At 43.2% G+C, this 17,421-nt stretch overlaps 1 protein-coding gene across 1 annotated transcript; it reads left to right on the top strand.

Moving 5' to 3' along the window:
• The first annotated feature begins 12,282 nt into the window (after positions 1 to 12,282).
• LOC116753989 (tetratricopeptide repeat protein 19, mitochondrial-like) lies at positions 12,283 to 13,041 on the top strand. Its single transcript, XM_032632001.1, has one exon. The coding sequence runs from the start codon at positions 12,283 to 12,285 to the stop codon at positions 13,039 to 13,041; it is 759 nt and encodes a 252-aa protein (XP_032487892.1).
• The last annotated feature ends 4,380 nt before the right edge of the window (positions 13,042 to 17,421 follow it).

The raw sequence follows: 17,421 nt of genomic DNA, 5'->3' as shown, positions 1-17,421 counted from the left end.
GATTGTTTTATTTCTTCATAAGATTATAAGAGAGCAGATACATAAAAAACAAATTGATAGTAATTTCTTAAATTGTTCTTTGAAATCTTACAGCTATGCAAAGAGTTGTATTTGGCATCATAGGATCTGCATGTCAAACTACCTCTGGATATGTAATTCAGTAAAAAGTTAAAGCAGCAGAAATTGTTTTCATGCCAAATGCTATCATAACAAGAAAAGAGTTGCCTCCAAAGCAAACTGTATTCTAAGCAGCAGTGTCAGGCCTATCTGAACTGCTCTTTGACTTGAGAACAGCTGATATATAGCTAACAAGTAGAAAGGGTCTTAATGTGACCCACAAGAGATATATTTTATACCCCTAAAAGGTTGTCTCCATTTTAGACTTACAGTGACATTGAAATCTATCTTTTGTATTTTCCTTGTTTGCCACTGCAAGTTTCAAAACAAGATAGCACTAAGTTTCAGGGTTTTATATCAATAGCAATCACTGTGTTAAAACTATGTGTAGCGATGTAGAAAGTCAGCCAGAGTTTAGAGAATTGAACACTGGTTTTATAATGAAATTAGTTTGAGTTTGAGGTTTTACTCTCTCACTTGCTGGCTGTGTGAACTTGAGCAAGTATCTTTATCCCAGTGGTATCCACATGAAACATTTAATGTACATATACAAAGGGAAAATTTTTTTAATTCTTGAGAATAGCCTTTAATTTTAGAGTTTACAATGTGATAGTTTAATTTTAAATATCCTTGTAAAACATTTTTTTCTATAATTCATTATTTATGAGTTAAAAAATCCATCTCACAGGAGGGGAAAGGAGGAAAGAGTGGCTATATATCTCTTACCTGTCTTCCATCAATCAGAAGGATATTTAAATTAATACTTGGTTTTTTAAGCAAAGACTCCCTGTAAGTCCCTCACATCGTACTTTGACACACTATAATCTGCTAATCAAATTGCCACACACCCAGTTTAGACACTCAACAGCAGGAGTTTTGGTGGAGGTGTTCCACAAGAACAGAAGCTCCCCAAGGGCAGGATTCCAATGCCTGGCTCAGCTCCTGGGACATATAAAAAATATTTGTGTGACTGAAGCTTCAATCACTAAAGGTAAGGACATCCTTTTATAGTCAAAGGATTGAATGAGGTACATTAAGAAATTATTAGGTGAAAGAAAAGGTTCAAAAATAGAGCCTGAAGGGGGCACTCTATGTAAGGTGTAGCTGGTAGAATTACTCAGCGCCAAATCTACCATGCCTCCCCAGGCTGCCTATTATTAATACATAACACAGACATCATAAGGCAGAAATCATTTCAAAGTGAAACACTGAGCATATTATAGTATGTATATATTCAAGAGATAGTGTCAATACAATTCTGGGTATAAACTATATAAGAAAGACAACATAAGTGAACTAACCTTTCATTGCTGTTCATAAATTGAAACCAATCTTTCCTATGAAAAGGAGAAAAAGTGGTTGGACAAATTAATGTTTAGTGAGTATGTGTTGAACTCATTTGAATTCTACACATTTGGACAATGACTGTTTGACTTGAGGGGGCAGGGAGATACACAGACACACAGACACACAGACACACACACAGACACACACACACACACACACACATACACACATATCCTATGAATCAGAAAGAAAGTTTAGTTCATACCTCAGAATCCCTTACTTAGTCCCCTGGGATGAACCATAGTTATAACATTATGTGTGATGCTTTCAAATCATAACTCATTCCACTGGCTTAGCGTAGCCCACAAGCCTATAGAAATGGGACTTAGAAAGCTGGAGTCTCTGATGACTGTATCTTGGCCCATCAGCTAGCTCTTGGATGAAATGCTAGAGAGGCTTAGCCACCTCTGCTTTTGATGGATGGAAGCACAGCTAAGTGCAGCTAAGAGTTTGCCTGAAGATCTACGAAGCGTAGGATATATGAGTCATCACTGTACCTGCTGCCACATGCCAACTGAACCAATTCCAAGATCTCCCAACTACTCCTTTTCAAAGCCTCTGCTTCATGCCCTGGTGGACTGACTTCTCCATATTCCTCCCACATTCTAGATGCTCTGATTGCCATTGTTTTTACTGCAAGATGCTTTTGCAATTTCTGCACTATTTGGGATATTCCTGGTAGGGTACATTGTAGTAAATGATTAGCAGCATTTTGGATTACATATGCAGCTTTATGTATTTGTGTTATAAGTGAGATCCATTTCTGGCTCTGGTGACTCTGGATAGGTCACTTACCTGGAGTTAGTCAAACTGCAAAGTTCAAGGGCATAGTCCTGCAGGCTGCCAAGTCTGCTCAAAACCTCTGACACCATCTGCAAAGTTAGAGGAGAAAGTCCACACAAGACCACCCTTACTTTTGACACCAACTGCAGGTTTGGGGGATTCCCAAAAACACCCTCGAGTATGACAGTCATGAGAAGGACTCACAGAACCGAAAGCTGTTATATTTATGGTTATGGTTTATTAAAAGGCAAGGGTGCATATTAAAATCAGAAAGTGAATTGATGCAAAGGGCAGAGTCTGGAAGGATTCCAAATGTGAAGTTTCTATGGTCCTCAGGACATTGCTACCCTCTCAGCATCCATGTGTGATCATGTACATAGAGTATTGCCAATCAGGGAGGCTCCTGCAAGTTTCCAGTTTAAGAGTTTTTATTGAGGCTCCATTACTTAGACAGGATTGAATGATTACCCTCATGGTTGAACTCAGCATCCAGGTCAAATAATACTTTGCCCCCACCCTAAATCACATGGTTGGTCTCTTTGGTATGGCCAGCTTCCACCTTAAGACTGTCAGGTGTGTTCAGCCCCCACCATAAACGAACGCATTCTACCGGGTGTGATATAGATTACCTCCCAGAAGTCAAGGGCAAAGGCCAGCACTCTCTTTGGACAAGTCCAAAATCTTTACTACACATTACCTAACAACTCTGAGACTCAGTTTTCTCATCTATAAAATGAGAATAATCATGTCAACCTTATGAATTTTAGGCCTTAATTCATAAAAGGTGAAACAATTTTCTAGATTAAAAAAATCCCAGTTTAGAGAATCCTTTGAGATTTCTGCTAAACTAGAGTAGTTTCTGTGTCTGGCTCAAATATTGTAAATAACTCTTGCCTCCAAACCCCACATTCCAAAGAGTTCTTCTATAATTCTCATTGCACAATATCCTCAAGAGCAGACACTCTCTATTATCAGGAGAACTAGCCCATCACAGTGGAGAGTCCACTGGGTCAAGCACTGGTAGAAAAGCTGGTTCCAGCCCTCATCAGATCTCTGATCTAGGGCAAGCCATTTAACTTCTCTAAGCCTCAAGTCCCTCATCTAAACATGGAGATGTCACAGCTGCCAGGTCTGCCTCACAGGGTTGTAAAATAAAATGGATTTCATATATATGTGAAAATGCTTGTTAAGCAAAGTTTATAAAAGGTAATGGTGAAGTCAAGCCCTCAGGTGTTGGAACTTCTATCTCCAGGAGACTGGAGCCCTGGAAAGTGCTGAAGAAAGTGATCGATGTGCCACAGGAAGTGTCCTTTAGGTCACATCCAAATCAACGGAACAGTTTGTACGTGGATAACTGAATTTCCTCCTCCAACTCCCCTCAGTACTTTTATGTGTTCTCCATTTCTTGATTAAGTAGCATTTGGGATATTTTACTCCTATACTCTCTCTCCTTAGCACTTATTCCATCATAAATACTTAATTGGAAGATAAGAGCTTCAAAATTTTTTTTAGAATATACAGTACTTTGACAGATAAGGGTGATATACTGTCCCGTGTAAGTTTTTGTCCTTTCAGAAACTCTGAGACTTCTTTGTTTATGAAACCTGTTGCTGGGCTGGGTCACCCTCCCTCACCCCCTGGAGTTCTGGGAGAAACGCCCCTCTCCAGCCAGTGGGCAGAGCCCTAAGCCCTCTTCTTTTCCTGCCCCCGTGAGCTGGCTGGATAACTAGGAAGGAAGGATTTCCTTTAAGTCTTAAAAGGCAGTTCCTGCTTCTTTTCCATCAGGCCCAGTTCAGTTCGGCACCTCATACCTCCACAGAGCCAAGTAGACATAAGAGGACAGGGAGGGTGCACTCAAACCAAACACTCCGTAAGCCACCAGAGCTGCAAAAACTCCACAACCCCATCACTCTACCTTCTATTCTCCAGGACCTATAATGTCTTCTCTCTTCCTTCCAAAGTTCCCCTCCCCCATTCCTGCCCCAGACCCCCTCCCCACTTCCTTTGAACTTAGGGAGAGTGAAGAGAGAAGGAAGAAAGAAGATGACTAGTTATGCACTGCCTTTTCCATCAGCAGGATTGGCATACTTTCATGATCACTAGTACTTCTCTTGCAAAGCTCAGTGAGTGGGGTCAGATGTAGCCCAGACCTGGTACCTGGGAGGTCTGTTCATTCACAGAGGGAGGGAGGAGGGAAGCGGGAAGGAAGGAGGGAGCCACAGAGCTCCAGCCTTGACACTCATTACCCCCCAAGGAGAGCTGCTTAATGGCACCTAACTGGGCTCTAGATGCTGTAGGCCAGCCCAGAAATGCAATTTCTTCCCATTTTGATAAGCGCTGAATGGTTCAGTGCTGAAGAGACCAATTTTCCTCACGTGTGCTCTGCTGCTGCTGAGGGCAGATGAGATTTCAGAAGCCAAAAAGCAACATGCATTGTTCCTGAAAGGGAAGCCTGTTTCCTGAGAAGGCCGGTGCGACTTTACCACAATCCGTCCCAAAGACCAAACAGAAGGAGACTGCGTGTCTTCATCTGACGTGGTGCAGAGCCAACCTGTCAGAAACTTTGTCTGCTCATGTAAGAGGTAGGAGAAATAGGAATTTCAAATGAGGTTTGGGGCTGTAATTTAAAGAGGCAGGCACAGCCATCATTTCTAGACAAACTATTGCTGTGTTCAGTGTTGCAATGTCAGGGTCTGGCAGAGCTCGGAGGGCACACTCCTGCTGGCCCAGGGAGATAGGCTTGAGGGAAACAAACAGGGATGGTGCCTCACTAGGGCCAACGGCCAAGCGACTCACTACCACGCTGGGACCAGGGCGAGGCGAGAGGCCCTGGAGACAGCAGATGTACCGAGAGGGCCTTCTGACAGGAGCTGTGGGCTTTGACAGAGCAGCACAGCCAGCCCACAGTGTCAGGGCAGGGAGGTAGCCCAGGGAATTAACGCATTCCTCCTGACCACCCATCGTTTGCTGAGGCCTTCCTCTGGCGTCACCCAGTCACAAGTCTGAAGACCAAGGAGCTGGTGGATGCAGCCCAGAACAGAGCATGAAAAATTGCAAGTGAGTCTGGAAGGAGAAACACAACTAGTCAATACGTGCTCTGTACTATGTGGGAATACACCATGTGCTATGGGTGGAATTTTGTCCCCAAAAAAGATCCATGCAAGCTCTAACTCCTGGTACCCATAAATGTGACTTTATTTGGAAATAGGGTCTTTGCAGATTGAGGTCATACTGGATAGGGTGGCCCTAATCCAATGACTGGTGTTCTTAGAAGGAAAAATTGAAACCAGACCGGGGATTATGCTATGTGGCTACAGAGCAGACTGGAGAGATGCACCTACAAACCAAAACATGCCAAGGACGGCCAGCCACCACCAGAAGGTGGAAGAGGCAAGACAAGGTCCTCCCCTAGAGGCTTTGAAGAGTCCAAGGCCCCGCTTCTCCCTTGATTTTGGACTTCCAGTCCCCAGAACTGTGAAACAATAAATTTATTTAAGCCACCCAAATTTGAGGTAATTTATCACAGCAGCCACAGAAAACTAATAGACCTCGTATACAATAGATGATATATAGATCCTGTATTAGCATCTAATGTTCCTGTGTTTCAGACAAAATATGACACATGAAAGATTATTCCAGCAGCAATGCTCCTGCAAAGGAAGACGAGTTGTGGTTTTAAAAGGAAAGGGCAGTGGGCTCACTAGTGTTCATGAATTCTGTAGTGCTGATCATTCTAGATAACCAGTTCCTGGGCAAGGCAACTTTTCCTATAACTAACCTATATATGACATTTGTAGGATTATGTTAGAAGCGTTTCTATATACTCTAAAGCAGTGGTCCTCAGCCAAGGGCTATTATCACCCCCCTCCCAACCACATACACACACACACACACACACACCTTGAGCCATTTAGCAATGTCTGGGGACATTTTTGGTGGTCACAATTAGAGGCGTTGCTCATATCTAGTGCACAGAGGCGGTTAAGCACCCCACAGCTGCCAGGCCAGCCCCCATCACAGAGAATTATCTGTTGCAAAGCGTCAACAGTGTTGAGGCTGAGAAGTCCTGAGCCACAGGAATATTGCAGGAATGTGAGGTGGGAAAATAATTTGTCAGTGCATTAACAGTGAACAAATCCGTTTTAACCCTATGAAGTTTATCAGAAGCCGTAATCTCAGAGATGCCAGATGACGCTTCTCACCAGGAGCTGCAAATGCAGGCTCCCCAGTCCCCCTCTCACTTGTTCACTGACAGCGTTTCTAACCGTGCTTTGATTCCCCCATCTGTGAAATGGGGATCAAAAATAGTACCGAGTGTTGTTAGGGAGAGTAAAGGAGCAAAGGCAGGGAATGTGTTTGACCTGTTCCCTGTTGCACAGTAACTTCCCCTCTAATGCCACCTACAACTATTATTATCATCATCGTTATTATCAACATTGAGTATTATTACAACTGCTACTACCTGAGTCTTGGGGAACATACACCCCACCAGTATTTTGGTCCAGAATAACCCTCTCATCTCACTTCTGTGTTTTCACTGTTTTGACATTACCTGACTCCATGCGATCTCTGGAAAAAGGAATTGCTGATTTCAGACAAAAATTCTAAAACTAACCCCAAATCCTCTCTCACCAAAACATATTAACCTGCAGCTAAATGCTAATGGAAGTCTTGCTTTCCTTGAACGATCGTTGCTAAGACAGCCTCAGTCTTCCTTTGCCATTTCCTTATTTCATACATAAAATGAAAAACATCCCTAGACTCTATTTGTTTTTTTCTTAATTTGGCCAGAACAATCTTGGATTTTTCACTGCTCAGTAATGTGTCTAAGAAACATTTCTATTGTTTCTATGCAAATTAAGCTGGTTACATGGTTTGGTAACCTTATTTAAGTTTGTTTTAACTTATCATAAGTCTTTTAAAAAGGTGGAAGGCTGCTTTCCCTAAATCATGAACTTGTCCAGGAAAAAGATATGGCTCAGTCTCTATAAGCAGAGGTTTTGTATACTTTATCTCAAGTAATCCTCATAAAAACCAGGCAAAGGGGGTATTTTTATTTGGTTTTGGATTATGGAACTAAGTCCCTGAGAGATTAAATAACTTGCCAAACATCACACAGTTTCTAAGTGGCTGAGCCTGGACTGGAACCCAGAGCTGTCCTTCCCCAGAGCCAGTGCCCTTGCCTGGACTCACCGTGCTCTGGGCCTTCGCAGGGGTGGACACCTGAGGAGGTGATTGCAGTGAGTGTCCCCACTGGGCTGCAGAGTTTCTACCTAATTCATCTGCAGCAAAAACCTGATGAAGAGCAGTCACTTCTCTTACCAAAGACTCTCTCCAACAGCTTTTAAAACACCTGTGAAACATCCCAGGCCTCATCTTGGTACCAAGTCCACCACTTTGCTGCCCCTTATTTCACATGTGATTTGCATCATCCACCCACCCTGCCATCCAGGGCCCTTATGGTCTTTGAGCTCAGAGGGCAGGAACGCCTGGGGTTATCTCAAAGGGGATTCCAAAGAAACCCAACAGGATGGGGCAAGAGGACAGGGATGTTTGTCCTTTGCCTTCATTCCCTCATGCAACCTGAGTTCATTCTCTCCCATCTTAATTTATTCTAGATCTTGGGCACCCAGCGGGGCTTGTTTTCCTGACAGACTGTGATGCTCTCTCTCTCTCTCACATCCTGTAATTCACCGTTCAAAGGGTGCAGAATAAACCAGAAGCAGACTTAACACGTAGCATTTGTTGAGCACTTACCCAGACCCTGTGCCAAGAACTTTTCACCAACCGTCAGCAGTATGGAATTGTATTGAGAAAAACGAAAAGAATGAGTGTGAGGAACCTCCTCTGACATTTGACTTCCAGCAAACACGAGACACCGAATGCCGCAGAATAGCAGTGGGGGCTACTGTTGTTTAGGGTTATATCGCATCCTGCAACATTAGTCACTGGCTGACCCTCATCCTCTAGCCTCCTTCTTGTCTCCAAAATGATGGTCTTTAAAGGAAAGGGAAAAAAAGAGTTGTAAGACCATGACAAAGTCTGACATTCAAAACACATCACAAGTTCACATAAATGGCAATATTTTAAAACTAAAAATTTGCATGATCTGTCTGAACTCTACTAAGAGCATTTATACCATGAAGAATATTTGTGGCTGCAGATTACCAAAAGCAGCTGGAGCCAGAGTGTCTTTTTTATCACTTGGCTGCTATTACGTACTTGCTTTTATCTTTTAGCAAAACAACCTACTGCAAGAAAAAATCAATAGTATCCCTTTTAAAATTCAGAAATACTTTTTTCCCAAACAGTTATGCACAATTTCCACCCACAGCATCTTAACTGTTTAGCTCTTACTTGGCACACATGCATATATGGAAATATACGTCACCAAGATCTCACATGTATCAATATAATAGCACCTTAGCTATAATCTCATTAATCTCATAATCTCATTTGTTCTTCAACACTATTCTGGTAAGTAACAGGAAAACTATTTTAAAATGTACTCTAAGCTATGGTGAGAAGTTTAAAGACAGCTCATTTCAGCTCTAAGAATTGGGCATTCTTAATGCAAGATCCTAAATAATGAAAAAGAAACAGGTCTATTTAATAATAGAGAGTAGACAAAGATAGAAGTGGCACCACCATCTGCCTACCTGTCCTCTTCTCTCACATCTCTGGTTCCAGGACAGGATCCTCTCAGGGCTCTGTGCTAACAGCTCCTGGGCATAGCTGACACAGTGATGGAGATGGAGATGGAGATAGAGATACTTCCTGTGTCAGGAGCACAGAGCTGTACCCAGAGCACCATCTCCCAATTTGACACCAGCTGCAGTACGCAGTCTGCCACCTCCCCGCCTTGCCCTTTGCCTTCATTATAGCACCAGTTTTCACCGATTCCTCTCCCTGTAAAGCTGCTACACCAGACTCTGGGCTTCTTTACATTCCTGAGATCCCCTCTGTGAGGGGTGTGTGGTGGAGGGAGTGTGTCTAAGGACTTGAGTGCTTGTCTTGCTCAGGAAGTCATGTTACCGACACTTAGGAGCCATAACTTTTTTATGGCCAGATTTTATTGGCCCTTACAAAGCTATGTCTGAGCCGTGGTACATTTTAACCAAAACATAATACCACAACCTAAAGATCTTAGTGTGCCTTCCATTTTTACCTTCCCTTACATTCTGTAGAGAATTTCCTATTTGTAGGCTTATGGGATTATCAGGAAAAGAACTTTAATAAATATCTTAATAACAAGTATACTGTCTTCTAGTTAATATGAGGAGACTGAGCTTCCGGAAGGTGTCAAGCCCACCCCACCTATCATTCAGTGAGGTCTCCTGAGCAGAGCCCAGGGCTTTCTCTTTTGAGCTCATTTTTCCCAGTGTTAAGTTAGTCAGGTTGCAGTCTCTCATTTGTCAATAGAGAAGGAAGCAACTTAATTCTCTACTAAATTTCTGTTTCACTCAGGGACCTGATTGCAGATAAGCCAGACACATTCCAGAATTAGGATCTGGGCTCCCAGGGTCAGGGCTGGGGTTACTGGGATTAGAGGTTGTGAGAAGATCCATGGGGTCCTCTAGAGGGCGAGCTGCCAGATAAAGGCTGAGACTGAGGACGGCCCCTCCCAGAGGGAGGGCCTGTGGGAAGGAGGAGGAAGGAGACACCTAGGCAGCTTGACCTCAGCCCTATCTTGGCTAAATGCGGTCGTGACCCAGAGAGGGCCAGAGGGGAGAGAGGGAGAGTGCCGGGGGGTAAAGTTAGAGGCGGCAGAAGAGACAGAAAGACACGGGCGATGGGAAGTTATGGAGACTCATGACAGATAAAATGTGCCTGAGACACACGTGATCAGGAAAACAGAAAAGAAGAAATACGAAAGAACTGGGTGCATGTTTTATGTTGCAAAAACTCAAAAATAACGATACCAGGTTTGAAAGTGACTCCTAAGTGGGGAAAAAATAACTTTCTGCCTTTCCATTTCCTTGTTTAGGTATAATCCCAAAGAATCTGTCCAGGTAGGCCACATACAGTCTATGGAGGCTCACAGCTGCCCCAGATACGAAGCTAGAGTTTATGTTATCTCGTGCTGTGATTGCCAGGGGGTCGCATTCTCATTTCTGTGTGGGTGAATAAAAGGAAGAAGAGATACCATGACCAAGTTTGTGCGGGCAGGAGCCTGCAGGACCATTCACTTGGCGAAGGACTCAGCCAAAACTCCAGCACTTAATCCCTTTTCCACATCTGCCTGTTAGCACTGCCTGTCTGTCGGTGCCTCCTGCAGACTGACAGAGCACATGTGGCCGGACCTTGAGGTGGACACACACAGCTGGCGCTTTCTTACTTTAATCATACACACACTTGGCTTTGAAATACCTCTGTGTATTTAGTGCACAGGGAAGTATATTGAGGTTTAAAGTGAAGAATGCTGCACCACCACCGCTTTAATCTTCTCTGACCAGACTCCAAATCCCACAGCTGTGTTTCACGTGACCAGACGAACCAGGACTCCAACAACTGCACAGAGCCCTGGTCAGGCTCAATATGTTTTCCTCACCATCTTGCTCTTCAAATTTAAGGTTTAAAATAAACACAAAGGAAAATCTGCAGGTAAGTTTCTGGAGGGTAGCTGTGGGCAAATGACTGTGGCCAGCTGCTTGTAGACTCTTTCATTGCAAGGGCAGGGATGGAAGTGGGCGTGGTGGTGTCAGGGCTGATTTTTCAGGAATTTCAAGTATAAATATTAGTGTAAAATGTGAGAAGAAACAGCAGATTTAGCCAGAATATTTGTTCACTGGAAAATCGTAAGTCATCTAATCAAGACAAGGAGAATGCATTATTATGATGTTCAAACTCATGAAATTTGACTAACTCATCCACTGATTAAGCTATTCAAAAAGTCACTGTATCATTGTTTACATATTTTGTACATGTGTTATGCTTTGTTTTATTGTAATCAATTAGTGATTCCTTAGAAATTCATTATTCACTAGTCAGTTTTTTAAAGTCCATGAATAGGTTTTCAGCCAGATCAATTTTAAGACACAGAGCCAGTTACAGTTTAATTCTGAAAAATCATATAGGAAAGAAATATGAGAAAAAGACTGTATTTCTTCCAGTTCTATAGCAATTGCAGTAGGTACATTTTAAGTGTTTATACAGTAAAAAGGGCAGTTTATTTATGTCTTTTTTTTTTGCGGTACGCGGGCCTCTCACTGTTGTGGTCTCTCCCGTTGCGGAGCACAGGCTCCGGACGTGCAGGCTCAGTGGTCATGGCTCATGGGCCTAGCCGCCCCGCGGCACGTGGGATCTTCCCAGACCGGAGCACGAACCCGTGTCCCCTGCATCAGCAGGCAGACTCTCAACCACTGAGCCACCAGGGAAGCCCTGTGACTATTATTTCATCAGTGTTTTCTTCCCCATAAGTTTTCTAAATGTGTCAGATGGATTGCTTCCTGTTGATCAGGCTCTGATTGTATTTGTGGGTCGATGTTGGGACACCTTTGTTCAAGGGAAGGCTGCTCACCTGACACCATGCACCTTCCTCTCTCACATCATCATCCTTCCAACAGATACCTGAGGACAGACACCCATGCCCAGTAACCCCGTGTCCCACCATCTTCCACCACAGTACTCGCCACATGGATGTTTAGCTGATGACATTTCAGAAACACCAAGTTTTCACAGTGGAGGTTGGACACTAACCTCACAAATCTTGAAGTATAAATTCATTATGGTTTTATTGCTCTTTTTCATTGTATCATTCTGGACTTAATATTAAATCGTTGCTGATTAAACACAGAAATGAGTAGAAAAAACACGAATAATTATTTTAGATCATTTTAAGTTATTCAAAAACTGCTATAGTTGACACTAAAAATATTACTAAAGAAGACCCTTTTGTTACCGGCTGCGGCAGGGCGGCGGGGCCAGGGCCGGTGCCGGCAGGAGGCCCGGCGCCCGCAGTGTACGTGCTGCCGTGCTGAGGGGCGCCGCGTGGCCAGAGCCCGGGCCTGCTGCTACTGCTGGCAGTTGTGCATCATGAAAGATGAGCCAGCAGAGGCAGAGCTAATTTTGCGTGATGCTCTTCATCTTGCCTATAAGAGTGATAACAAGAAGGCCATCACTTACACTTACGATTGGGTGGGAAAACTTTTTAAACCAACAATGCTTGGAAGGGCCATGGAACAGGAAGACAATGCAATAATAGAAATCTCTCTAAAGCTGGCCACTATTTATGCTGCTCAGAATAGACAGGAATTGACTCTTGTTGGTTATGAATTCTGCATTTCAACTCTAGAGGAAAAAATTGAAAGAGAAAAGGAATTATCAGAAGACACTTTGTCAGTGGAAGAGAAAGCCAACACCCACCTCCTCTTGGGCACATGCCTAGACACCCATGCCCGCTACCTTCTGTTCTCCAAGCAGCCATCACAGGCACAAAGGATGAATGGAAAAGCTTTGCAGATTTCTGAAGAAATACTAGGAGAAAGACACCCACAGACCATCGTGCTGCTGAGTGACCTGGCCACCACCCTGGATGCACAGGGCCGCTCCGATGAGGCCTGTTTTCACGCGCAGAGGGCACCAGACCTGGCGAGACAGGTGGGGCACCCTGAGCTCCACGTGCTGCTCAGGAATCTGGCTGTGATCCTGATGCACAGAGAACGATATGCACAAGCAGAAGAGATCTACCAGGAAGCACTGAAGCGAGCAAAGCTGAAAAGAGATGAGGTTTCTCTGCAGCACATCAGGGAAGAACTGGCTGAGATGCCAAGCAAAAGGAGACCTTTGTCGTAACCTTATCAAGCTCTAGACCTCTTTTTGTTGTAGGGAATTTATAGTAACACCTCTTTTTCTAGTCCCAGTGGCACCCTGATCAATGGCTTAAATTCCTTATCCTTGATACTCAAGTCCCCTCAACTTAGCCTTGCTGGAGGACAAGCTGTATACACGGCCATGTTTGTTTTGCAAAGAAAACTTTCACCCCCACCTGATTTTGCTTCTAGGGATGGGTGTCAGTTAATGCTTTTCATTGTAGCAGATGGTTGGTTAGGTGCTGTCCATGCTGGTCCGAGAATAACTCTAGATTAAGAGGGGCCAGTTTCCCTCTGGTGTGGGGTCTGGCATTTCAGCCAGCCAGGTGTCTCTCCCACAAGAGTTTTGTCCACCAATTTGCTGCCTTCTCTTATCAATACCTGGCAGAATAGAGCTACCGGTCTCATGGCAAAGGGGGATGACGGTGAATTATTTTCTTATGGTCTACCTCCTAAAGCCCAGTGTGGGATCTAATGCATAAAAAAAGTAGTATCTTGGCTTGCCACCAGCATCCAGCATGAAGTTGTTTTTTTTTTTAGAATTTTATTTTTATTTTTTAATTGAAATATAGTTGATTTTATTTATTTTTTAACATCTTTATTGGGGTATAATTGCTTTACAATGGTGTGTTAGTTTCTGCTTTATAACAAAGTGAATCAGTTATACATATACATATGTTCCCATATCTCTTCCCTCTTGCGTCTCCCTCCCTCCCACCCTCCCTATCCCACCCCTCCAGGCGGTCACAAAGCACCGAGCCGATATCCCTGTGCCACAGCATGAAGTTTTAAAGTGGAATTAGGCACTTGAAAGCATAGTGCCCATTTGATTTTAAATAAAAGTGAACTGTATGTTTTTGTATGTATCTGGTTATATACAACTGTGAAAAAAGGAGGGCAAGGAATGACGACGACCTGCATCCCTGCTCTCTGAGCATTCACTCCTCTGCACCTGGTCACGGTGTCTCCAAACCCTCTGACTCCGAGTGGGGCCCTGTAGGTGTAGTGTTGAAAGCTTCCCAGTCATTCTGATGTGTCTCGCTGGTGCGGTAGAAGAACCAGTGCCCTGGACCCTAGCTCTGGCTTTTGGAGTTTGGGTCTCAGTATCCTCGTGTGTAGTGAGAGTCTCTCTTAGCCCTGGAAGAAGGCATCTGGTGGATGACCTTACCTGGATAGGCCGCTGTGTTGAGAGCCTTATCACACTGCCTCAGAGTGTGTAAAGTACACAACACAGGGTACTTTAAAAACACTTTAAACATTGCATCTGTTTCACAGGTACTTTAAAACATCGATGATGTTTTCACCCCAGCAGTTCTGCGGTTCTTCTAGGTACCATGAAGGAACCCTGTTGCTGCTGGTATGCCGGTGGGGGTGGGGTGGGCAGGATAAACTTATAGTTGGGTTCCTGTGTACATACTGGGAGAAGACTTTCATAATAAACTAGACACTCTACAATAAAATAAAAGAAGACCCTTTTGCATGAGGCCCCCATCTTTTTCCCTTTTCTGCCCACTGGTACCACCGTCAGACTCAAGTCAACTTCAGCTGCCTGGACTGATCCTGATCTAACAGAGGGATATTTAAACAGCTCCAAGAGTCTTATCTCCATCTCGATATTACACCATTGCAGTTCTGATAACTAGGTTTTCACCTCATTTCCAAGCACTGGTCCCACCTGTGGGTCTTTTACCCGGGTTTCTTCCATGGTCCCAGTTTTTCAGTACCAAATCTCATAACCTACCTTGCAATAACAGCAGTAGTAATAAAAATAATAACACATCTTTGAGTAATAATAACACATCGTTGATTAATAATAGCAATAATTACATTCTTGAGCACTTGCTACATGCCAGGCAGTTTTCAAAATGCATTACACACATTAATTCATTTAATATGTGCATCGGAGGTGCCCCCTTTGCCAGCTTTCCTCCTAGAATTGTAAACCGACTGGGAACTTTGTCCACGAGCAGAAGCTTCTCTCTGCATGGAGAGCAGCCTTAACACTAAGGGTCTTGATCCCTTCATCCCATTATTGAAGTGTTGTCTACATCAATTTCTACTGGATTTTAGGGCCCTTAGCATTTCATTTTATACCCTCCCATCCACTCCTGCTGTAGCTTGTCCTGACTACAACCTCAAGACAGACAACTTCTGCAACCAGAGCCTGCAGTTGGTCAGCTGCCCAGGAATCCCTGCCTCCTCAGAGGAAGGGAGCAATAGGGGGCAGTAGTGGTGCCAAGCTCTACTTTCCTCACCGGCCCTGCTTTGCTGTCAGTTACTGACATGTCCTAGTAAATCCTGAAATGCATCTCTCTACGGCATTCATGTCAGGGCCAAACATTACCATATCCACAGGGTACTTGATGGAACGAACTGATTCATACTAATTCCATGTAACAAGAAACTATAAAACAGGACCTTATTGTATTTATTTGCAAAATGTTTTAAAATTATCTTTAAAGGGTTTCTTTCAGAGTAGGTAATAAATACTCCCCAGAAACCCTAAGCATAGCAATCAGCATATGTGAAGTAATCAAAAGAATAAAACAATATGTTTAATCAAGAAGAATACAACTCTTTCTGGGTCATGCTAGAGAAATGAGGTAACAGGACAGGCTCAGGGTCAAGCAATTAGGAGTTTTAATGTTGGTCTGCCATTTACCAGCTGCATGAGGTAAGGAATTTAAGTTCTGCATCTGTTTCTTCATCTGTTAAATAGAAATGCTGCGACACTTCTTTCAGTGCTGCAGTGGGGTTTCAAAATATGGCATTTCAAAGTGCCTGGCACAGAGTGTGGCACAAATACATGCTCAGTAGTGGTGAGGACGCTAGTGATGTAATGATGATGACCATGGCCATGGCCATGGACCATGGAGATATGCTATTTGGCTCTCTGGGAGAGACCACAGGATGAGCATTTGGTAACTGATGAATGAAACATCAAAAGAGAAGAATGGAAAAAGGAAAAGGAAGGGAAAGGGGAAAAACAGCTAAGATAGTTTAAAAACTAGAAGAGGCAGAAAAAAGTAGAGCAATACAAAAACAGCCTTGTGGCCCCTGGCATCATAAACATTTCCTAGAAGCTTAATAAGGTGATTTTTCTTTTCTCAGCCATTGCAGAATATTTCAATATCTGCTTGGGTTGCACTGAGGACCCTTAACCCAACTAAGTTTTGCTCTGTTTTTAAAAACACTGATTCTCAGGTAATTTGCAATGATTAAAATTAATCACATGAAACTAAAGGTATGTACTACACTATGCTACAAACTCAAGTTATAACTGAGCTGGCTGTCTAGTAGAAAGAAATAAAGAATCAGAACATTCATAAGTACCTAGAACAATATTTACCTAAGAACAGCAAAAGCAGGAAGTAGTGCAGACATAAAATGAGACCTGAAAGTCAGCAGTATTCTGTCGGACTTTCCTGAGGCAGACACCCCAAATGCCATCCAATCCTGACCACAGAAGACAATCCTCATGAGAATTTTGAAAAGACAAGTTGAGTCGTATGTTGGAACAAATGATGGGTTTTTACTCTCCCACAACACCAAATTGTTGAAAGATTTCAGAGGTTGTATAAATAAAATATGAATATCGAAGTTCATAGTTCCCCTTCCACACGTTTATCTTTGTTTATGTGAAGAATTGAAAATCAAAATGTGAGTTGACATTAGCTATTCCTTCCATAGTAATGTCTGATTTTGTCAATGAGGGAAAAAAAAGTTCAAATATGTTCATTATTTCATTAAGATCAACTGCCCAGTCTTCTCCCTTTCTGATTTTCGTTACCTAAAAAAATTTGGTCTTGCTGTTCACAGTCCGATCTGCTTAACGCTCAGCTCTCATATCCCCCATGTTCTTGTCTGCTCTAACCTGTAGTTTCAAACCAAATCAAAACCCTTAGTTCAGAGTTTACATTTATGCCAAATTTATGTGAGGCAACAATGCAACATAACCTCCAAAAAAGGTAAGTATCATCCTAGAGATAAGAGAAGTACAATATTCAGAATGCAAGAGGTGCTGGTCCCATTTCACGTTTGAAAAAAAAAAAAAAAAGCACTACACCTAACATATTATTTATATCTCTTAAAGGTTTTAGGGATTCTTCCATTCCTGAGTTCAGAACCAGCCGAAAAATAAGACACAGGAGACCAACAGGTTAAACTGTCAGCTTTAGTACTGATAAACTGATTGGAGAAAGTGACCTTAGATCTGTGGACAAAAGAGCCTATTAATACTGTACCCTACAAGTCCTTCCTGCATCCCAGCACCGCCCACACACACAAAGCCTCCCTCAGTGACTGGGGGAGAGTCTGGAGCTGCCCTGCCTGGGGCAGGGAAGGGAGGGTAAGGGAAGATTAC

Source organism: Phocoena sinus, chromosome 5, assembly GCF_008692025.1.
Source record: "Phocoena sinus isolate mPhoSin1 chromosome 5, mPhoSin1.pri, whole genome shotgun sequence".
Taxonomy (NCBI): domain Eukaryota; kingdom Metazoa; phylum Chordata; class Mammalia; order Artiodactyla; family Phocoenidae; genus Phocoena; species Phocoena sinus.
Note: the sequence above shows the minus strand (reverse complement) of the source record. Positions and strands in the feature narration are given on the sequence as shown.